Source organism: Gekko japonicus, unplaced genomic scaffold (genome assembly GCF_001447785.1).
Source record: "Gekko japonicus isolate JY-2015 unplaced genomic scaffold, Gekko_japonicus_V1.1 scaffold148, whole genome shotgun sequence".
Lineage (NCBI taxonomy): Eukaryota > Metazoa > Chordata > Lepidosauria > Squamata > Gekkonidae > Gekko > Gekko japonicus.
In genome coordinates, this window is record NW_015170892.1 from 925,760 (window position 1) to 950,459 (window position 24,700).

The 24,700-nt window shown below is 41.6% G+C and overlaps 1 protein-coding gene across 1 annotated transcript in view; it reads left to right on the top strand.

The window, feature by feature from the left end:
• NR3C2 (nuclear receptor subfamily 3 group C member 2) overlaps nt 1-24,700 on the top strand; it is a 222,677-nt gene that overhangs the window by 114,566 nt on the left and 83,411 nt on the right. Inside the window, exon 4 of the mRNA XM_015418463.1 lies at nt 22,972-23,111. Coding sequence (XP_015273949.1) covers nt 22,972-23,111 — 140 coding nt within the window. The remainder of the gene's footprint in view (nt 1-22,971; nt 23,112-24,700) is intronic.

Below are 24,700 nucleotides of genomic sequence, written 5' to 3' on the forward strand. Positions count from 1 at the left end.
AAAACATGCTTAAAACATTAGCACTCTTGCAATATTTTATTTAACAGTGTCTGATAACTGACACCTCTTGCTCTGAATTATTGCATCAAAATGTCTGTGCTGTTGTAAGCTGCAAACCTACTTTTGATTTATTGACATTCCCTACAGAAATCTCATACTTAGAGTTCTGAGCCTGGGACCCTGGGGAAAACATGAAATGGCTGGGCATTGCATTCACATGGCTTTTCTACTGAGAAAGATTGGATCATGAGGGCGTGAATACAGTGAAAAGGGGGAGGGAACCCAGTTGTACCTAGAAGAGCCACAGCATAACAAGCCCAACAAAAGACACACATTGTAGCAAGGCACAGAAAAGCTCATACCTTGGATAAAACTCTGTTGGTCTTAAAGGTGCTTTGTATTTCTACCATGTGATTGAAGCAGCCAAGCAAAGCAAGCTCTCCCTTCGGGGAGGAGCCTCAGCCAATGGAGGGGAAGAAAGGCTTGCTTTTCATTCCTGTGTGATTGAAGCAGCCTGGCCAGGAAGCAAGCCTGGGAGGAGGAAGGGGAGGAGCCTTAGTCAGAGTAGGGAACGAAACTTGCCTGTCTATCTCTCCTGAGCGATTGAGAGAGTCTGGCAAAGCAAGCTGCGACGCAGCAGAACTGGAAGAAGAAGCAGGAGACAGCCAGTTCCACTGCGGGCCTGATAGAAGACTTCCAGGGGCCTCATCCGGCCCCCGGGCTGCATGTTTGACGCCCCTGCTCTAATTAAACAAGGGCTCCTGCTTTCTAATAGATGTAATAAAATTATAGTCATGTCATCATCAATTATGAATACTTCTGTAGGTGCTGTTTGTGGCTGTGTAACTTTTTACTTTACTGTTCATACATGGTTTTAAAATAGCAATACATTGTGCTGTTTCTTGTATAATTGACATTCTGGTTAGTTGATTGGTCATATATTATCCAATTAACTAGTCAACTGGTGAGTGACCTGGTAATTGACCATTATCAAATATTGTATGTATGTATTTATATCCTGCTTTGTTCCACAATGAGGACCCAAAGCCCGTTGTAACAACAATAAAAATACAGTTAGAAAACTACAGAAACACACAGGAAGAGGGGGGACTTGTTAATACAGAGCACCTTGTTCTTTCTCTTCCGTTGTGGAGTTTCCTCAGGCCAAGTAGACTTGCTAGCTTTGACTTGGGAAATTCCTGGAGATGGGGGTGTGACTGGGTGGCAGAATTTGGGGAGGGGTGGGAGCTCAGTGGAACATAGATTCTACCCTTTTAAGCTGCCATTTCCTCCAGGGGAACTCATATCTGTAGTCTGCACATCAGTTGTAATTCTGGAAGAACTCCAGACCCTACATGGATGTTAAGGAATCAAAGGCCAAGATCTCTTCAGGCCACATCCAGGCTTTAAATACCTGTAGCAGGGGAGAAATAAACTCAGTCAGATCTTACACAGCTGCAGTTAGGGACCAGCAAGAATGTGCACCCTTGTGCCTAGGTATAAAGTTAGGGTGACCCATATACAGATTAGCTACAGACATCATAAGAACATCAGACCAAAGGCCCATCCAGTCCAACAGTCTGTATCACACAGTGGCCAGAAATACCAGTGCCATCAGGAGGTCCACCAGTGGGGCCAGACATTAGAAGCCCTCCCACTGTTAACCCCCCCCCCAAGCACCAAGAAGACAGAGCATCACGAGCCCCTATCTATACCTTGTGGCTAATAGCCACTGATGGACCTCTGCTCCATATGCTTATCTAATTCCCTTTTGAAGCCGTCCATGCTTGTAGCCGCCACCACTTCCTGTGGCAGTGACATCAACTGAAGAATATGCAAAAGTAAGATACCCATTTTATTTAAACTATTAGTTACTTTTATAAGAACATTCCAAGTGTCATACAATGCAGTGCTAAAGTGATAAAATATTATAAAACTATTTATGGTGCACTCTCTAGCAGGTCTACTCAGCCCTAGTGGGCTCACTCCCACTTTTTAGGGCTTCAGCGTTAAACACTGAATGATGAAAAATAAGGTAAATAGCTTAAAATGAGATAAATCAATTAAAATCAACTATCAGTCAGTATCTTTATTGGCATAAATTAAAATCAAACAAGACCAATATTTAAATATACAGAGTATGATAAAAAATCAGTCATCTCTCCAGGACTTTAATCTTATATTCCGTGATTCTCATAGCAATCAGAAGGAACCTTGCTGCTCATAGGGTAATATGGGAACACTGATCTGATAAAAGAAGAGAAACAAGCCTCCCTTCTGGGAGGCTATGCCTGTTATTCAGAATAGGGCTAATTAAGACATCCAGTATTTTGGCATAAAATTCACATTGACGCAGAATATGAGCAATCGATTCTGGTTCCCCACTACTGCATGGGCAGATTCTTTTGTGGTAGGGCACATTCGCAGATCTCCCATGAAGAACCATTGATGCAAGCATAAAGGTACGATGTAATTGTGGGGCTGTAAACTGTGTAAAATAGGCAGCTGAAAGCCCCTATCTCAGTGTTATTTTGAGGTCCCAGTCACATGAGCGGGATATTGTGCTGCTGAAGAGAGGCAAATTAGAGCCCGAGCAAAAAGAACTGCGGTAGCGCGATCTAACGCGCCCCCGTGGCTCCATGCTCCGGCCTTCAGCAGGCGATAAGATGTAGCGTGGCAAAACGGACATTACGTGTTTGTGCGCATGCATGGGATGGGGAATGACACTGGCTGTGACGGGCTACCAGCACTTCCCTGATCAGACACCTGGAGTTGCCGCGCGTCATCTGGAAGGCAGTACTCTGTTGCCGGTACCTTTTCAGTGCGTGTTTTCGGGCCGAAGGGATGGATTGGGGACGGGTGCATGATGCTTCCCAGATGTTGCGGTATGATCGTGTCCGTTTGATGCGCCCTCAACCCGTCCGTTTCGCGAGGCAAATCCTCCTGTGTGACCGGGGCCTAAACTGCAGAGGGGAACAAGTTTAACCTGCAAGAGACTAGAGGGTTTGTTTCTCAATGTTGATGAGTCTATGTTTCAGAGATCTAAATACTTGAAATGTATCTAACATTGTGCTGCCCCCAGTAAGCGTTAACTGTAGGCAGTAGTAGTTTGGTAAAACTGCTGTGTATCTTTAAGACTAGTTGCACCTGGGAATTGTAGTTCTCAGTGGTCCCAGCAGCTTCCCTCTAACTGGCTCATTAGGGTAATTTCCTGAGCTCAGAGGCGCAAAGATAGTTTTATTGCTCTTTTCCTGCTTCTTTGTCTATTCTTACCACGAAGGAGAAGGGTAAACTCATCTCTTTCTCACCACGGCCATAGAATCGACTTAGATCACAAAGATGTAACTTCTCTATCCAGCTATTAGCTTGATTGTGAGTAAATGATCTTCTGAATACATGGGTGTCCAGAGATATACCAGTTGTCTGTATTTTCCTCTAGACTGAATGAAGCCAGTTAGCTAAAAAGGAATCCAACAGCATCAGGGAGATATAACTACTAGGCCCTGCCCTGTAATGGAGGCATAACCAAAATTTCAGTGTCAAGAGCCAAGCTCTAGTCACAAGACCCTGCCCCATTTCCAGGCACATGGCTGCATAGCTTATGCAGTTTGGAACCCCAAGGATAGGCCACAAGAACGTGGCCTGGATCTGCTCAACATATGAATTAAACAAGTTGATCCAGATAGGGATACCATAAAGTAATTGGGATACAACTTTGGCATTCAGGTGGGTAGCAGCAGAACAAAGTTTGAATCAAGTGGCACCTTTGAGACCAACACATTTTTATTCAAAGTGTAGGCTTTCATGTGCAAAACACATTTCAGACAAAACTGGAATAAAAGCTCAAAAGCTAGTTACAGGAAAAAAGAGGGTGGAGGTAAGCTGTTAGGAGAGGCCACTTAGAGCCCAGATGCATATGCAGAGATGAAATTGAATGGGTGGCCAGCAAGATCAATGGATGGCAGCAAATTAGCATGTAAATGCAAGAGTTAACAAAGAGATGTGAGAATGAAATTGGAGTCCAGCAGCACTTTGGCATTGAAGACTCTCAGGGCTGTGGGGACAAATTGGTTACCCTTCACATGAAAAAACCTAGTGATTGTGGACAGACTGCTTAAAATCAACAATAATATACAACTGTATTAAAAGCCATGAAGCCAAAGAACTGCTGAATAAATAGAGTGAATTAAATAAAAATTATCCAATAGTAACAAAAAGTATGCCCTGACCTGGATAGCCCAGCCTAGCTCAATCTTGTCAGATCTGGGAAGCTGAACAGGGTTAGCCTCCCTCAGTATTTGGATGGAATACCAAGGAATACAAGGGTTGTGACACACAGTCAGGCAATGGCAAACCACCTCTTAATGTCTCTTGCCTTAAAAACCCTATGGGGTTGCTGCATCTTGATGGGGGGGGGGAGTAAAAAGGATTTCTTAAATCAGATTTGAAGAGCAGTGCAAAATACTCCCAAAGTTAGGGACAAAGAGCAGGAGTCAGACATCTAAGTATCAACAATGATCAGGTGCAAAACCTAAAGTATTAGTACAGTTTAATGTCAGTGGTGTGTGGTGTAAAATAGTTATATGGGGGGGGGGAACCGATCGGAAAGATGCTAAGAAAAAGAACAGAATAAAGACAATATACAAAAAAGCAACTCTTAGGTACTATTCAAATTAGTGGTAGTAATACGTATAATATACCATGCAATATTACTTTGTAATAATTATCATTTATGCTTCTTTTTAAAAGACAACAATATATTCATTATTTTGAAGTGTATTAATTATGGTAGTTATACAACTTCCATAAACATCCTGGGAGTTGCATTGTTCTAACAACTTGATTTTCAGCAAGGCTGTACTCAGCCAGCAGAAAAAGAGTTCTGCCATTTAGCCATATCTAAATCAATGATAATTATCTTGATCCTTCATATGCATTATCCTGCCACATGAATAATTTGTAATCAAAATTACTCATATCGAGGCTGCATGTTTTTATACTACATTAATTCTCTAAGCAAAACTAATAAAGAATAATAATAGAAAATATTTCTCCCTGTTTGGTTATGATGGTTCAATCTTTTATCTAAAACTAGCCATCTCATTTGTATACCTATGACCAGGGGTCTTGTTGTAGAAAAAGAGCTGCCGGAGCTCATTAGCATAACTCATTAGCATAACTTATTTGCATATGCCACGCCCCCTGACATCACCGGAAGTGACAGAAGGCCACACCCCCTGACATCACCGGAAGTGTGTCAGAAGGCCCGGCTACTTACCCTCCTGCTTCATCCTCATTCCCAAACGGAATGAGGATCGAAGCAGAGGGCGGGGTAAAGAAGGGGGCGGGGCTTCACCACGTGACCGCCCCGCCCCCTAGAGGTTCTCTTCCGGAGCTCCGTACCTGAGAGCTCCCCCCCGACTAGAGCCCTGCCTATGACAGTGTTGAAATGAGGAAAATTAGAAACTAGAATTGTGCTCAGCCCCCACCCCCATTCCCTGCCATTTGATGGTGAGGAGAAAACTCTGCTGCTCAGAATTATCTAAAAAATATTTTAACTTTAGAATTGCTTTGAATCCTGTTCATGCAGGGCTGCTAACAGGGCAGGAGTGGGGAGACAAAATTTAGGGGGCACGTCAGCTGGAGGGCCCTTGAAGCAAGAGTAATTCTTAAGCCAGCCAAATGTTCCCATTTATTTAATGTATTCTGGCTGTATCTGCTGGGGGTGCAGGGAAATCTAAGCACAGTAAAAGGCACTCTGCAATCGGCTACATTTGCCTTTCTTCAAGACTGATGCAAAGTTGCCCATCAGATTATGCTAACATAGTGATCAACCAAGCCAGCACTGGAGCTAGACAGGACATCATGATGATGGTTGATACAGTAACTGCCAGCCTTGTGGGTCATTTTGTCCAACAGTCTAGCCTAGGGGTGTCAAACATATGGCCCGTGGGCCAGATCCAGCCCCTGCAGGGCTCCTATCCAGCCCGCGAGCGACTGGCTCTCTGCTGCTTCCTTCTTCCTATTCCTGCTTTCTGCATCACAGCTCCTTTTGTCCAGTCTCTCCTATTTCCTGCTTCACTAAGGAGAGAAAGAAAGCCAAGCCTCCCTTCCCTTGATTGGCTGAGGGCTCCTCCTCCTCTGGGGAGGGAGGGGGAATGAATGAGCCAAAGAGTGCATGCCAGAGAGAGAGAGAGTGTCTCATGGCACCTTTAAGACCAACAATGTTTTATTCCAGGTATAAGCTTTTATGTGCCTGCACACTTCCTCAGAGAGGAGTGGGAGGGGGAAAGGGAGGAAAAGAACCAGAGGGAGCACAAGAGAGGGAGGGAGGGAGTCCCATGGAACTTGGATAGAGTCCCCTTTCCAGCTCTAACAGATTGGGGGGGGGACCTAAGAACACAGCTTGCATTCTTTATTAGTGGAAGGGAGCAAGAGTCCAGTAGCACTTTAATAACTAACAAATTTTTTGGCAGGGCATGAGTTTTTATGAGTCACTGCCCACTTCTTCAGATACAACTAGAATGTGAGTCTGTCCTTATATCTTGGAGAGTGAAGTGATTTCAGATTCCAAATGACAATAGCAGGCATTGCTAATGAGATAAGAAACTTAGGTCACAGTTCAGTCCAGGAGGATGCATTGTCATTTATTTTCAGTTCTCAGTCTTAAATCCTTCTCATCCCTTGCCTACTTGGCAACAGAATGTATTTAGTAATAGTACAGGAGCAAACCTTTGTTAATATTATGAACAGAAGGGGGGGGAGTTAATATGTCCCCATGATCTAACAAAGTAGTAAAAGGATGTTTCCCCCTTACTCCACCCTTTACATGCATAGTAATGGAATATTAATCTGTTTTAGTGGTTATATATGTGGAACAGAAGTTAGAACTCCCAGTTCAGTCACTGGGTTCTTATCATTATTATTGTATTGGTGGAAGATCTAATAGCCCATTGCAAAGGCTACTTTGCTATATAACAAATGATGTAATCTTTTTAATATAATTAAAAATAAGTTTTATAACCAATATTGTATCCAGTTTTTCACCCCAATGGGGACCCCAAACTGTGTTGTTCTATTGTCCTCCATTTATCGGTCTGACTGTGAGTGTCACCCTGCAGCCTTCCGTGGCAGGTTGGGGGTCTGAGTATTAGAGACACTTGACAAGTTGCTTACAGGCTCTCTTATTACATGTTGCCCATCGTGAAGATAACATTGCTCAGGGTGTTCCAGTTCCATTCATTTTTGTCAGAGTAACTTTCATCATTGTTCTGGGGTTTGTGGCCAGTTTTCAAACATGTAGCATTATTTTCTGAGTTATGCCTGCCACAAACAGAGGCCCTTAGCTTCCATGGCAAATAGCACCAGGTGGTTGTGGCTTGTCTCACCTGGGCCAGGACTTTCCCATACCTTTCAGTTTTGGCCCTGGAACTCCTGCAATCATCTTGAGGCTGGTGGCCAATTTTGAATCTCCTGACTTTATTCTCAGATGAGTTGTCTGCTGCATGGTGTAGTGGTTAAAGTGTCAAGATAGGATCTGGGAATCTCAGGTTTAAATCCCCACTCTGCAGTGGAAGCTTGCTGGGTGACTTTGGGCTATTCACATACTCTCAGCCTAACCTACCTCACAGGGTTATTGTGAGGATAAAATGGAGAAACCATGTAAACCATTATTGGTTCCCATTGAGGAGAAAGGTGGGATATAAATGAAAGCAAACAAATAAATACAAGATGGACAGACAGGCCTGTTCTTGTATTACTATTGTATTTTGAGCCCTGCAGGCACATTTGGAATTCTGACATGGCATGATGGGCACAGAAACAAAATGGCTACCACATAATGGTTGCTACAGAAGGCAAAGCCGGCCACAAAATGATTGCCACAACGTAAATTCAATAGCACACTGCAGAGCATTGTGCTATAGTGGCAGCTACTACCAAAGCAACATTTTAAAAAATCAGCACAGCCAATCGAACCCCCAGTAGTCATTTAGAAGCCTTGCTGGGCAAAAGTCCTACCTGGCCCTGCCCACTTCCTAAAAACATTTGATGGGTACCAGAAAAGATGTTGGTGGGTGCCATGATGCCCATGGGCTTCATGTTGGGGACCCCACTATAGATGCATGGTAACAGCAAGCCTAGTGATTTGTTTTGTTATGATATTTGCTTTGGATCAGGGTCATATGGAAGGGCTCTGATGGAATCTTTGTCTGGGGGCCCATGGTGGCTGTTGGCAGCCCTGTGCTCAGGTAACTATGCTTATCTTCCTAGGAGGCACAAGTTCTAGATTTATGTACAGCACAATTCAGATTTGAGAAATGAATTTACATTCCCCATGCATTCAACAGTTCTTGAAGAAAAACTGGACATCTGATTAAGTAGCTTTATCTGTTAGTGGCTAACCACAATTACTACCTGAAGTCTGAATTACTTGACCTTCATTTGCACACTATAATGTTCTTGGGCACTTCGCTGAACATAGCAGTGACAGAATTCCAGGATGGATGTAGAGAAGGAGAAAGGAAAATATTTACTGGAAATGTGGGTAACATTAAGTTAGCATACTTTGAGAGAAATTGTGCAGAACAGCTTGAAAGAGGAGAGGGAGGTGGGTTTTTGCAAATGGAGGCATTTTTTCTGTTGTACAGCACATCATGGTACAAAATTTTGGATTAGGCTTGCCAGCTCTGGCTTGAGAATTACCTGGAGATTTAGGGGGTGGAGCCTGAGAGGGTGGGCTTTGGGGAGAAGAGGGACTTCAATAGGGTATAATGCCATAGAGTCCACCTTCTAAAGCAGCCATTTTCTCCAGGTGAACTGATATCTGTCACAAGGAACAAAAAAGGAGGGGGAAAACTTAATGTGAAAAATAAATAAATATAAATAAATAACCCAAAGCAAAATAGAATTAAGAACCAAAAGGTTAGTTACAGCAAATCAGAGGGTCAAATGATATCAGTTATAAACATACAACATAAATATTGTCAAATATATGAAAATATATGTATTTATTACAAATCAAATAAAAGCAGATATAGGCCCAAAGCCTCAAATCAGGGTAAAATCATACAATAATATCGAGCATAAACCATATGTGACCAGGACCATATGCAATTCAGCCAATTTGGCCTTCCTCAGTGGTCAAACATATTTATTGCACATTACTCCAAGTAATACAATAAATACTAAAATAAGGACAAATTGAAAATTGTTTTATGATAAGTTTCAATTACTCAAGGCAGAGGCCTCATTAAAAAAAACTTCTGCCCTGGTCATGTACTTGTATCTTGAATGATACTTCAATTATGTGTCTTTCTCTCTTGGTCCAAGGGAAATATATTCTCAATGGAGCCAATAGCAAATTGGAGAGTTTGACACATATGGCCAGAGTACACACAAGAATTATCACTATCTAATGCTGTAGGTTGTCTTAATTTTTTCATGCTATAAATTTTGAACAAGTAAAGCCTTGTCTTTAAAAGTATTTCACTCATTCCAAAAGAAGAAGAAGAAAATTACCAAGGGGAGTTGTTTGTTTGTTTATCCAGTACCCCCCCCAGTTCCCCATTGGAAGTTGGGGGGAGGAAGTCCTTGAAAAAAGGGGAAAGTCTCCCCCCCCTTTTTTCATCTTCACATCTTTAAGTGTGTTCATCTTCTCAGCCCCTCTGAAGGTGAGGTGGTTACCTCTGGCTTTAGAATGCCCTTTTCCTTGAGTCTAGTGCCCTTGATGGAATTTTTTCTGGTAACAGACAAAAGCCTTTCTGTTTCAGAATGCTTTTAGTTCTATAGTTGGATCTTGGTGCTGTTTTGTTGTAAGTGCCTGTTGCTTTGTATTTTAAACAGCCACAGAAGGCTTGGTTCTATTAATTTTGTTTAGTTGGTTATTTGGTTTTATACAGCTGCTGGTTTGTTATGTTGGATTTTTGGTATTGGCTTGTGTTTGCTTGTGTTTGCTGTTCACTGCCTCGTACATTTTTAGTAGAGAGGCGGTATATACGTCTTTTGAATAAACAGTAGGAAATAGCAGCAGGCAAAGAAGAACTATAAGAAGGATGAGAAGTGGTGAGTTTAGTTTAAAGTTTCAGAGGGTAGCCATGCTGGTCTGCAGTAGAAGAGCTCGAACTGAGTCAGTAGCACCTTTAGAAACCAACAAGATTTTGGGGGTAGAAGCTTTTGAGAGTCAAAGCTCCATTCGTCAGATATGGTGCATGATAGAGAGAGCTTTGCCTCTTGAAAGCTTATACCTGGTTAATCTTGTTGGTTTCTAAGATGCTACTGGACTCGAGTCTAGCTTCACTAGTTTAAAATAACTAATTGGGAGACATCATACTGTATACTAAAAACAGTGAAATTAATTGCCTTCAACCTGAATAAAAATTAAAGGCACTTGGCAATTTGCTAAATTGAGTGCCTAGCTTCATTTTCAGAGGAGCAGGTATGTCTGTGGTGTTCCTGTAGGCGAAGTGTACTACACATGCTTCCGACTGATGACTCATAAATAAGAAATTTGATTTTGAGCCTGTAGAGGTAAATCCTTGCAGCTGAAATGCTTTATGGTGCTTGTTCTAAGATGTCCTTTGGAAATGGTATCCTGTCATCTGTGATGTACGCAACTCTTATTGTTTGGATAGAAGAACTGCCTCATGGTTCAGATTATGCTTGAGACAGATGGCTCTTGTTAATTCATTAGCCTGGTCTGTGACCTTGAGTTATATGATGTCTAGAACCAAAAATATAGTGAAAGAATATAGTGATCTCAGGAACGGATAAGAATGGACAGGCAGGAAAAACAAACAAACATGGTTATAGAAGGAGATTATGTACCAAGCCCTTAAATTGTCCTCAAAAAGTTGCATGCAGGGTTACAGGTTCTGCCTGCAATGCCAAATATACGATATTTATTGTTTTAACTATAAGAGTTGCAAGCAATTGCAGGTTTTGAGAGCTGAATGTTTAGTGTCTACTATACATTGTCAGGAGACTTAAGGGTAGGGTTACCAATGACATGGTGGAGCCTTGAGTGCTTTTGGATTTACAGCTGATCTCCCCTAGAGGAAATGGCAGTTTCAGAGGGCACGCTTTATGGCATACCATCCCTGTTGAGCTCCCTCTCCAAACTGTGCCCTCCCCAGGCACTGCCCCCCAAGTGTCTAAGATTCTCCCAGGCCAGGGTTGGCAACTCTACTTAGGAGGCTCTGTATCCTTAATTTTTCAGGGAGCAGGCAAAGTGCTGAGTACTGGATTATTTGGAAAGTTCTGTGGGAGCTACAAGGGTTAAGAGGATATGTGATGTATGAGTGCCAGACAGGAAAAGGAGTTGAGATCTGGCAGTATTTTTTAATTAAAAGCAGTAAGACTCATACGCTGGTTTCTGTTGTCATGGGAAGTTATATAAAGCGTTACCTTGAAACATTTCAGGTCAGAACTTTGCTGCTTTCCCACCCCCTGACTGACATTTGCGGCCCACTTGAATGACCTCATAAATGCATTCAGGAACAGAAGCTGTTCCATATGAACACTACCAGAGCTGGGATTATTTTGTCTGGCTTGCCTGTTAATCTTGGAAAATGCAGAACAATTTTTAGCCCTTGAAACGCCTCATCAGTGTCTTTGTGGACTTTGCTCAAATAGGTGAACCAGAAATTAGGGAATAACAGTCAAGAGATGTTGGTAAAAATGGCAGATTTAACTCATATTTATATTTATTGTATTTATAAGAGCTAGTGTGCGGAAGAAACAGTTAGTTGATAATACGGTGCCAGTTGTAGGATCTTGGATTGTTAAATTACAGTAGCAACAAAGCAAATATGCTTGAGGAAAACAGAGACCTTTTATTTTAGAAATGACTTACTGGTATACTGTTACAGCATTGAAGCATCAGTTGCCATTCAATGATATCATAGTAAAAGAAGGGGGGAAATGAAATGTTTGAAATAAAATTCTTCCTTTTTGCTAGATAGATAGAACTGTTACTGTAATGCTTGTAAGCAAACAGCAGTGTCTTGCCCTTTAAGACTTCAAGATGGGAGGTGGAGTGGAATGAAGCTGCTTAAGAGATTGAAGTTTCTGAGGAGAAATTGGGAAAGCTTTTGAGACTGCTGGCAGGGAGTTCTCAGGATTTTAAAAAAATATTGTTTAGCAAATGAGAATGGCAAGAACAACATTTCTGGTATCTTAGTTAATTATTTCCTGCACAGAATTGTGCCAAGAGATGCTGAGCCACACCAACATTCCTCGGAGCCATATAGCAGTTAGGCTTCAGTTGAATGCTGTGTAAAAGGTTGCCATCTCTGGGTTGGGAAATTCCTGGAGATTTGGGAGTGGAGACTGGGGTACATGGGGCTTAGGGAGGGGAGCGACCTCAGTAGAGGTATAATGCCCATAGAGTCCCCCCTTCAAAGCAGCCATTTTCTCAAGAGGAACTGATCACTGTAGTCTGGAAATTTATTGTAATTCTGGGATACTTCTAGGCACTACATGGAAGTTGGCAACCATAGCCGCCCAGCTCCAAAGGCACCCTCTAACCATGCTGCCCTGGCCATACAACTGATGTGGCTGGTTTAGGTGGATTTCCTTCATCATAGATACCTCAGAGTGCTCACAAAGTTTTCCTGCCCATCTCATTTTTAAAAAACAACAGCAGCAATCTATCTAAAGGCTTAAAATAATTTTATTTAGTTATTTTCAGATATACAACCCTAACTCTGGTGTGAGTTGCCTCCAGCAGAAATTTTGGAACAAGTTTATTCAGGTTATAACTTGAAAGCTGGCATTCCAAGTATGCTTATTATCATACATTGAAATGTTGCTTGTATACACGACATCTGGTTTTATAAGGATAATGTCCCACTACTGTCACCCATATAATCAGCTTTGAAAGACTGATTATCTGATTTTATTGACTTCTTATTTGACAAAATCTGTTATTTTTAATTAATAGTCTATACAAATGTTACTTAAGCCAATTTAAGTAAAAGTGGGCTGACAGCTATATTTGTCAAGGACAGTGATTTTCAAGCATCCTTTGCATTGCAAACAATAGGAAGCTATCTTATATGGATGGAGTCAGAATACTGGTCTAATTTGGTATTTTTGACCTGCTGATGGCTCTATATTGTCTCTGGCAAAGAACGGTCTTCTCCAGTGCTTGCTCCTGAATTCCCTGTTCTGGAGATGTATGGGGTAGAGCCTGGAACCCTATGCATGAGGACCATCTGTTCTGCCATTGAGCCACAATCTTTCTTCTCCTCCCTTTAAGTTCAGCTCAATTCCACTCATTTTCTATAAGTGCAAGCAATGTTACTAATTAAATTACTATGAGGGCATAAACACTCAAACCCTGTTTATATACCAAAAAACAAAGTTTCCATGTCTGCAATATCACACATGTGAAAATGAGTTATAAGAAATGTACTCTTTCACCATCAATATATATATATATATATTAGAATAACCAATGTGGGTACATAGTTTTGCAGTGCTGGTGTTAGCAAAGTTGCTTAATGTATTAATAACGGTGGGGAATTATAATATTTAACGAACAATTGGCTACTAAGGGACACAAGCTTATGTATACAGAAGTCCCACCTTTCCAGTAAAACCAAGAATAAACGCAGAAACCAATTCTTTAGAGAAATGGGTTTACTGAAGAATATTTCAAACATACAATAAAACACAAACACACATACTCTTATTCAGACCTAGGAAAATTAGAGAGAAAAGGATAGCGATATTTGCATGAGCAGGTAAAAACATTGATTGGATGATACTTGCCTGTCCTGAAGAGATGCAGCGATCCACAGAAAAATAAGGGAGACTATAAGGAAAAATGGGATCGTATCCTGAGCCAGCAGAATACGTGGAAAGACTCTTAGGCAGCTACTCCAGAGTAGAGATGTAAAATTTCCGGAAATGTTGAAGCTTGGAAAAAAACTGTATTTTTCCTGGTTTCTTTCGGGGGAAAACGGAATTTTTTGGAAAATTTGAAAAAAATGCTACATTAGCATTTCTTTTGTCTTTTCTAGATTGAAAGTCATTCTGTTACTTTAGGAACATAAAATATGACTATGGACATTTTTACTTGACATGAAATTATCACAACTAGCATATTAAAAATATAGTGTATCCAAACAATTCTTACAAACAGAATACCCACCCACATGCAGAAACAAAACTGAAACTTTTTTATTTTTCGGAAAAAAACAAAAACGCTTCAAGAAAAAAATGGGGGAAAAACACATTTTCCCCCTGAATTTTCTGGGTTTTTTCCCGGCCTTCACATCTCTACTCCAGCGTCAACAAGATAGGGCAGGGTTAGGTATAGAGGCAGAGAGAGAGATAGCATGGCTGGTCCTGCTCTTTTATACATGATTTGAACTTGGGGGTGGGCTCTTACCAGCCACTTCCACCTTCACATCCCCAGGAAGTTACCTAAGCAAAAACTGGTTTCAGGAGGATGGGGGCTTAATGGTTGGGCAATCTGGTTTCCATGACTACTGACAGTGGTCACCTTTAGAGGACAGTAGTAGCATCAGCTAGGGTCGTTGATGGCCCACTGATGGCTCTGCCTGAGGGGCTTGGCAGGTAAGAGAAATCATCTGATTAATCCATTTGTGTCCTTTTGTTATGCTGTTGCAGCATATGTGCAATCTCTGGCGAAGGTGGGGGGGCGCAAGAGGCTGCCTGCATGCTGAAGGAGAGGTTTGCTCATGGAGTCCCTGTCCAGGTACTCAGGTCATGGCATGGCTTTTTTTCTACAGCATACTTTTACTGGCATCTGTGCGCTGTCTGTGGCCAGGATGCTTGGCTCATCTCTGCTGTGTTGCAGGTGGGTTGGCAGGTAACCCATAGATCCATCCTTGGTCTGGCACATTGTCCCAGGAAGAGGCTTCCCTCATCTGGGCACGTGTTCACAGTCCAGGCAGTTGGCTTCAGCTTGTGGTCACCATACAGTCTATCTCTGGCACATTCACTACACAGTCCAGGTATCAGTTATGGCTCCTAAGTCTATAAGAGCATTATAAGCTCCTTGCAGGGCAACACTGGGCACATTTGTGGCCTTAGAGAGTTGCTTTGAAATGTTTCCTGTGGCCACCATAGAGAGGTGGCTTCTTAATCGTTCTATAATTTGCTGCTGTTTAGCATGTGGACTATGCTGTTTTTACTACAACAACATGAATAACCATGAAAAGAAAGTAGTTCACTTTGAGGAAACAATTGCCCCATGGAATCATTGAAAATTGTTTCCATATATTTCTTAGTAATAGGTGAGCTGTCCTCAAGTCCCACTAATGTCACAATTCATTACTGACTCTACTTTCTTTTTTTTAAAAAGGAAAGCCATTCTGAGGGAAGAAAAAGGGGGGGGGGGGGAGAAATTAAGGATATAAATATATTTAAAATATTATGAGCTGACCTACTTCAGTGTTTATGGGGAATTCTTTGTTGACTCCCTAGTAAGGATTGGTAACGTAAAAACTCTAAATATGTACGGCCTTTTCTAATAATAAGATCTATTATACATCTTTCAGTTAATAGCTGTTTGGATCAGCGAGCCTGTGAAGTTTCACATTTTCTTTTTTAAAAACATTTCTTGCTTCTTAATATTGTTAAATGTTCAGAGCTGTTGCGTAACTAGCTTAACAAAAGTCTACCATATACTTGGTTCCTCTCTAGTTGACTAAGAAAGAGTGAAAGCTGTCAACCTGTTGTGGTACCTTTTGTTATAATTTTTGTACTGCAATTGACCAAAACGAGATGGCAGTGTTGTGATTTTTTCCATGTCCCTCCACACATTCCTGAGAAGGTACAGATAGTCACCCTGGGAGGCCTAAGATGCTTCTTTGTGATCCTACCCTTGCATGCATCCTGGTTGGACTAGGGCTCAGAATGCTGATTTGTTCCCTCCAAAAACATACACCAGTAAGAAATTGTCCTTGTTCTTGCATCCACACCCCTTTCTTTCCCGCTTTGTTCCAGTGCCCAGTTCATTGTTAGGACAATTGTACAGGAGAATTTTCTGGTGGATTATATCCAGAATCAGTAAAATTTAGAAAACTGTGTTCCCAGTGACTTTGTACTGGGAATTGTGGAGAAGGAGTAGCTCTTATGTTTGTAACTTCATTGCAGACACCTATGGGGGCAGGCTTCAAGCATAAGAATCACTAAAACTATCTTAAGCCGTTATTCAAATCAAAGAGAACATTCTTTGAAATAATACACACACACAGTGTTTGGTATTATTCTGGTACTGGGATACCTCTGTACCACAAGTATTACAGAAATTACTTTGAAATTCAGTGCTTGAAGTATGCACAAAAAAGGATAAAAAAACAAAAGGCCATATCCATGATCAACATTAACTCTCCTCTTGTGATATACTGTAGATATTTGTAGTCTCCCCTTTCAACTGCCTTTTTATGCAGTTTCATTTCACCTCATAAATCCACCGTGGGAATAGAACTATAGATTCATTGCTCAGATCAAGTGTGAATCCACAATAATGCTACCCAGCAATAGATTGCAAATATAGGTTCACTTGAATTATGGCAACAGTCTTTTCTGTTGTTCTTAGGTAGGGATATATATCACTTTCATCCACAAATATAATGTAAAGTAACATTCCTTATTCATTCATATACGTTTGCCAGGGCTTCCCTCAACTGTATAATAAACAAACCTCTGTCATCATCCAACAATTGTCAGACAGTGTTTTGGGGTTATGTAATAGATGTATAAATATCACAATGAGTTGGGCTACTGAGCCTTACAGATTAGCAGAGGCAAAACAGGAGGAGCAATATTATTTCTAGTGTGGGATTAATACACTAGATGCAGATTCATTTAAAAGTCAGCGTACCCAGATGCATGTAAGAGGTTCAGAGCCAATAGAATCCTAGTCCCTAATCTGGTCTGAGCCACTGATATTTGTGATGTGACCTAGGGTAAACCCCTTGACCTCATCCTGGCTCAGCTGATACTGCCACAAAATAGCACAAAGGCAGCGTCTTTTATTTAACGAGTAAGAATTAAATCAGCGGCCAGGATCTGAATAACCACAGAAGTTGTTACCGTGCACTCATGGACGATTTGGAGAAGTCCCCAGAATGTTGAACAAAACCAAAAGTCTTGCTGGGTATGCCTGAGCATCTCATTGGGATTTCTGCCTGTATGGCCAAAAAAAGTGCACTCCCACTTTTATAATGAAACTGAAGGTACATATTTTTGAAGCCCGAGAGTTTTTAGACAGCAGACTTCTACTTTCTAATGTCAAATTATCCTGACACCATAATGTACCATTTATCTAGCTGTGCACAATTATGAAATAGGCTTTGTATAGCTGAATAAATTTGGAGCTCAATCTAAAACTCTTCTGGGGATATTTTTACCTTGTATGATAAAAAAGCTGACAGAGTTAAAATTAGCGAGCTTCTCAGACTCTGGAATTTATGTTATGTACAGTGAGAAAAGAAGAGATATTAAACGCCACTGTTGACCTCATCCTGATTAAGGGTAAGGGAGCAAGAAAGGGACCCAGAATCACTATCTCTTATTAAATCATTGTGTAGTACACAACAGTTGTAGTACATTTTCAGGTGTTTTAATAATTACTAGGAATTCTCCCCCACTTCAGTTACAATGTATTACTATCATTTACGTGTTATGCTTTTCCCATATTAAATGTCATCACATCTCTTTCAACGAGTGCAGGAGAGGACAGTCAGTTTTCTATCCTAGATATTGACCCAAACTTTTCGCTTTAGTTAACTGCTGAGGAATCCTTTCCAGGTTTCATATTCTACAAGGAAAGACTTTTGTTAACCAAATAGGCCTAGTCCATTTAATCTGTTCTCCTTTAAATAGTATCAGGTTCTACTTTCTTGGTCACATCCACCCATCCTAGGCTCTGCACAACAGAGTTCTTACCTGTGCTTTTTAAGGTCTCAAATGTGAGAAGAAGGCGTTCAAGGTTCACTTATCCTTCTCCCCCTTCCACTGGGCAGGCTCCTCTATTACTTTGAGCCCAGTCTCCCCTCATTGGTCTTTCCCTGATATTTTCCCTGACTTTTAAAGGCCAGCCTGAAGATGAGGTGGGTCCACCCATATCTTCCTGGCTCTCAGAGGAGAGTGGGCCTTCAGTCAAGAGCTGGAGAGCTAATTGATTGGTAGCTCATAATTGCCTGTTTAACCCCATCTTCCCTGTTTTAACCCCATAATTTCCTTCCTGATCCCTGTCACTCTGCTAGGTCATGTCTGTGTTGTTGGGCCCTGGTTGAGTACCCAATAGGGTTCCTGTCATGGCCACATGAGCCAGTTTGGTGTAGTGGTTCAGTACACAGACGGACTCTAATCTGGGAGAACCGGGTTTGATGCCCCACTCCTCAACATGCAACTGTTGGTGTGACCTTGGGTCAATCACAAGTTCTTTCATGGCTGTTCTCTCAAGGACAGTTCTCGAGAGAGCTCTCTCAGCCCCACCTACCTCACAGGATGTCTGTTGTGGGGAAGGGGATTGTAAGCCAATCTGAGACACCTTCAGGTAGTGAAGGGTGGGGTCTAAATCCAATCTCCTCCTCCTCCGCCTCCTCCTCCTTCTCCGTATTCTTCCTGCCACATAGTGGGGTGACCAGCTGTTCCCCCATTGTCTCAGCTCTGCCTCTAGTGGGAGTTGGGGTATCCCAAACCCCAAAAGATAGAATAACGTAAAATATCATTGTATATACTAGTATATACTAAATAGGTGTGCTCTTTTGAAGAAAAAAATTATTTGGGGACAGCAGTATTACCCTGAAGCAGCCCTGGGTTGGGAGACTCCGTATTTTATATTGAATCTGAGAAATTAAGATCAGGCTATAGGCATTTGTTAAGCTGACTCACAGGGAGTAGCCAGGTTCTTGTGAGAGCTCACAAACACCTTGACAATGGCTCTAGCCTTTGACTTCCTAAGCACTCATCAGAATTCCAGCCATGATTAACAATCAAGGTTTTCAGGACAATATTAATCTGTTTAGGACCATCCAAGAATTTGCCTTACAATGCAGACGTCTCTGGAAGTCTAATCCTAAGTGAAGTAAGATACAGGGAGGGGAAAACAAACTTGACCCAAAAACTGGAATCAAGAACCACAAGGGTAAGGAAGAAGTGTAATAAAGGGCCAATATTAAAAACCTAGTTAAAACTTATAATATACAAAAATACATGTATTTATTAGAAAAGCAGCATAGGTTTTCACCATCCTGAATAATTTGATATCAGCAACCAGTTTAATCATGTTACTCTTCATCCCTGATTCCTGTTGACTGCAATAAAACCCATCCCAGTACATATCCATGAAATAGCATCTCATTGTACTATTGTGAGAATATCAGTTTACACATAGCATCTGGTTTCTGCTATTTAACCACTTTCTAATCCTGCCAACCTAGCAGTTCGAAAGCAAGAAATTGCAAGTAGATAAATAGGTACCACTTTGGTGGGAAGGTAACAGCGTTCCGTGCGCCTTGGTGTTTAGTCATGCCGGCCACAAGACCACGGAAATGTTTTCGGACAGCGCTGGCTCTTCGGCTTTGAAACGGAGATGAGCACCGCAACCCTAGAGTCGGATTCGACTGGCTTTCGAGCAAGGGAACCTTTACCTTTACCTTAATCCATAAGAGGATCAATCTTTTTTCTTTTGACTTCTTTTTACTCGAGAGCCTTTTGGAAGTCCAAGTATGTAATGTTGATTGGATTTTTTAATCCATATACTAATTAAAGAAATCTCATAGGTTGGTAAGACAGAACTATATGCTGGAGAAGCTGTGCTGATATCTTTCTCAGTAGGGTCTGTTCTTGTGTATGCTTGATAGTTGTGTCTTAATGCTTTCTGTCAATTTACCCAAAACCGACATTAGTCTAACTGGCCTGTAATTTCCAGGCTCTCACCCCCAATCCCTTTTCAAAAATTAGGTTTGACACCTTGCAATCTTAGAGCAATGTGTCTTAGATTAAAATTAAAAATGCAATTTTTACAAAGAGTAACAACTTTCATTTTTGAATTATTTAAGAACCCTAGGTAAATGCCATCCAGAACTGATGACTTGCTACTTTTTAATTTGCCAGTTAGCGTTATAATATCATCTCTTGTCATCTGTGTTCTTCAGATACTTTCCCTAAAAACAGTTCTGGCTTTGGTATCTATCCAACATCTTTCACAATGAAGACCAATGCAAAACATTCATTCTGCTTTCTGCATTCTTTCTAACTTCCTGCATCACTCCTTACATACCTTCATTGTGTACTGGTCCAACAGCTCCCCCCTTCCCAGCTGGTTTTTAACTTCTGATATATTTAAAGAAATTCTTACTGTTTTTCTAAATTTTTACCAACATATTCTTCAAATTATTTTTTTGTTTGCCATCATCAATTTGCATTCGTTTTGCTGGAATTTGCACTCCTCATTTTCTTAATTTGGACAAGTCTTCTACTTTAAAAAAAGTGGCTTTTGTCTTTCTTGACTGCTCATTAGTCATGCTTGCATCTTCGTAGACTTGATGATACCTCTCCTTATGTGTAGCAGACATTCTATCCAAGTTTTGATTACTCTGGATTTGAATTTCTAAGAGAAAAAAAGTGGAGGAGGAGAAGTGATGAGAGTGGGGTGGGGGCCAGAGAGAAATGTGTGAAATGCATTTTGGAACTCTTGGCGCTGCTGCTCTCTGTTCACTACTGCTATTACTGACAAAATTCTCAAAGCAACTTACAAAAAAAAAAGAAATTTTAACAGTAATTAGTGACTGTTTTTAACTTCTGGTGGAATGACTGTCTTGTTGAATGGGTCTGCCTTCCTGACTCCAGGTGGTTGAACCCAAAGGAAGTGCCTATAGTCTTCTCAGTATGTTGAGATGGAATGGCTGTTAAACACAGATATATGATTGACAGCCAAACTGTACATGTTGAGAGCTCTCACCATGTAATCTGCTCCATGATGGACTATGATGTTCTTGGCATGATCCACATGACAAATATTATGACCACTGTGGACAGGCTGATTTTGGAATCCTGCCTTATGGTTAGTCTATTATGTCCACCACCATACCTTAAATTAAGCAGACCTAATATTCTGGCAGGATTATCTATATATCTAATAGCGAAGTTGCCCCCGGAGTGCAGATCGCTAAATCAGCGCTCCGGGGGCAGCTAGGGGGCCGGGGGAGGTTTGTGCACACGTGGGCCAGTCTCCACGTGTGCACAAAAATAAAAAAAGTTGAAAAAATTTTCGGGGGATGTTTAAATCCCCCCGAAAGTGCAAGAGCGTCTCCTGCGCGTGTGCAGGAGACGCTCTGCGAACGCTGCCACCGCCTCCTCCTCCTCGGAGCCGGCGTGAGCGAGCGGGCGGGCAGGCGAGCGGGGAAGAGAGGCCTCGCTGCCGCCGCCGCCTCCCTAGAGCCGGCGGGCGGGCGGGAAGAGAGGCCTCGCTGCCGCCGCCTCCTCCTCCCCGGAGCCGGCGGGCGGGGGGGAAGAGAGGCCTCGCTGCCGCCACCGCCTCCTCCCCAGAGCGAGCGAGCGGGGAAGAGAGGCCTTGCTGCCGCCGCCGCCTCCTCCCCAGAGCCGGCGGGCGCGCGGGGAAGAGAGGACTCGCTGCCGCCACCACCGCCTCCCCGGAGGAGTGGCAAGAGTGGGGGGGTGGAAAGAGAGAGAGAGGGGGAGAGAGAGAGAGAGTACCTGCTCCTTCCTTGGGGGGAAGAGAGACAGAAGCCAGTGGGCGGGCGGGGAAGGACCGGCCTCTCCACCGCTGCCTCCGCCTCGGGACATCGAGCGGGGGGGGAAGGAGGAGACGGAGCTCTTCTCCCCCCCGCGAGTATCGCGGGTCCCCGTCTTGTTAATTACTAATATTCAAGGAAAACACTGCAGAACTGTTAATGAAAGTCAGCCAGTAGAAGCAGATAATACGAATATTCCAGCATCTGCATTATTGACCTGAAACTCTCCAGACTGTTTCAGCTGTATAAACCCTGTAGGTAGCAACAAGCTTCTTAAAATTTTATTTTAGGCCTGCTTTGCACTATGTATTCTTTTGCTTTGCTTTTTAAGATGATATTGGTCACCAAAACCGTATGTGAAGTTGAGTACAAAATGAAAAACTGAATTGAAATCCCTAATCCTTGCCAATGCTAAACATAGGGAACATAATATTTAATTTTTCCTAACTGCACTTGGGATGGAAGGTAGCATGGTATAGCTCAATCTCTTGGAAGCTAAGCAGAGTTGGTACTTGGAAAGTAAACCACCAAGGAAGACTCCACAGAGCATTGGGATAGCTGAGCAAGTGGGATAGGTGGTAGCTGGAGGGTAAGGTGCAATTACATTTTCCTCAAAACATCCGTCCTGGGTCACCTCTCCTGTTCCATTACTATGGGAAGATAACAGAGCAACTTTTTTGTACACCCTCTCCTTAACCGTTGAGAGCATGTGCCAAGAACTATAGTCATTAGGTAGGTAGAGGGATATCTGAGTATTCACAGATAGTGAGCAGGAGGCTGAGGTTATCAGTATTGTTGGAGGGATAAAGCCATTTTCAGTACTCTTGCTAGAAATCTAGCAGTCTGCTTTCACTCTGCATAAATGTGGGTCAATGTGGGATGGTTGAGTAGAACACAATCTGATTACTATAAGTGTGAAGATGGAAAAAAAATCCAATAAATCCTTTCAGTGAAATTTAAATTTAAATATATTGCCTTGGTGATTTTGAGAAATGTATAGTGGTAGACTCCAAGAAATAGGGTTTTTGTGTGTGTATTAGTGCTTATTTTAAATTAGTAAAATGCCATATATCCTATCAGGATCAATCATCACAGATATTCCCTCAAAATGGTTGTTCCAGCTTAAATTTTATACCTCAGATACTTCTAACACATAAAATTAATAAATTTTTATTTATGTTGTAGCCAGAATGATTTGACATACATGGATCTTTTAATTTTTTCCTCATAGCTCCTCATTAAGAAGTGTATCATCTGGATCCTCAAGACCTTCCAAAGTATGTTTGGTGTGTGGGGATGAAGCATCTGGATGCCATTATGGAGTAGTTACTTGCGGCAGCTGTAAAGTATTCTTCAAGAGAGCAGTGGAAGGTAAATCTTCATGTGGGTCCTTATTTTATATTCTTTTTTACATAGTTATACAGTACTTTCCTTGCATGCTTCACAGCGCCTTCAGCCTGAAAAAATTATTGCATGATTGAATAGGTATATGCAACCCTACCTTTATCTGGAGAACACCTGGTCATGATATGTTGTATGCCTTTAAGCTTTAATATTAAGTCACATCCACCAGTTATTTTAAATCCTGATTTATTTCTTCTGTTAGACATAAAAGTAAAGAATTTTCTATAGCCACAAATAAACATGCCCAAACCTTCCTTGAGCTGGAGGGGAATTCTGGGTAGATACAAGTAGATGAAGCATCCAACTGTGCTTCATAAATCCATAAATAATAACATTTAGCTGAAAGCTGATTTATGCATAATAGTTATACAGTCATGAACCCACCCTTTCAAGTTTTATAAGCATATGTGCTCACATAAAAAAAAGAAAAAGGTGATCACTTGAAGAGCACTGCATTTTTCATTCATTCAAGCCTGGATTTCGAGTACCTGAAAATAAGTGATTACAAGGTACTCAAACACTGAGAAAGAATAAGGCATTTGAAATACATCCACTTTAAGCCACACACCTCTAGCTTAATCTCCCCATCTGAAAACAATTTGTAGTCTATATTCCCTGCTTTTCTAAAGTAGTCCATGTCCCAGCTCTATTTGGCAGTCCAGGCTCTTTATCCTGACCATTTCCATGACTATTCAGTCACTCATTTTGCAATCTTGCATCCCCCACTACACCCTCCTCTGTACACAAGCATTCCTCTCACTACCAGTGAGACCGGATTATAGAAGTGGAGAGGGGCAAACTGAATGGGCAGTTCTGCACACTTTATATGGTGATAACACTTACAGTGAGCTTAATAGGTTTCAGTTATAAGTGAATCTTCAGCTAGCTGTCACAAATGGTAATGCAGAGATAGCTACTCCTACTGGAGAGGGAAACGTCTAAGTAGTATAGTGGGGAGGAGGGCGATGAAGGTTATATAAGATCTGCAACAATGGGCACCAGAGAAGTTAAGCATTTCAGTGAAAAATGTGATATGAACTACACACACACCTGTAGTCCTTGGGTTTTTCCCATTGATTGAGGCAACAACGAATTTCAGTTCTATTCTGTTTCATATTTGTGTGCAGTTGATCTTATAAAGTTTACACTAAGCAATGTTATTTATTTAAAATATTTATGTTGTACTCTCTGTTAAAAATACCTGAGTCACTCATACAAAATGAAGAATGAATCAAAATTTTATAAGCATACTTATGCTAAAATGTTACTGAAGGCATGTGACTGCCATACCAAACAGCAACGTTGTACTGTGAAAGTGTCATCCTAAGCAAAGTTATACCATTCTAAGTCCATCAATGTCATGTGGTCACTTCATTGACTGTTGACTGGGGGGCAGGGGGCATGTAACAATGACATTAAACAAAATATTTTATTTTACTAGAGGTGATAAGAGGTGATAAATAAGGATGGCTGCTGCTTTTGATGCTGCTTTTGGCTTCTGCTTTTGATGGCAGCTTTATGACCCCTGCCCTTTTAATGGCTTGGTTCAGATATCA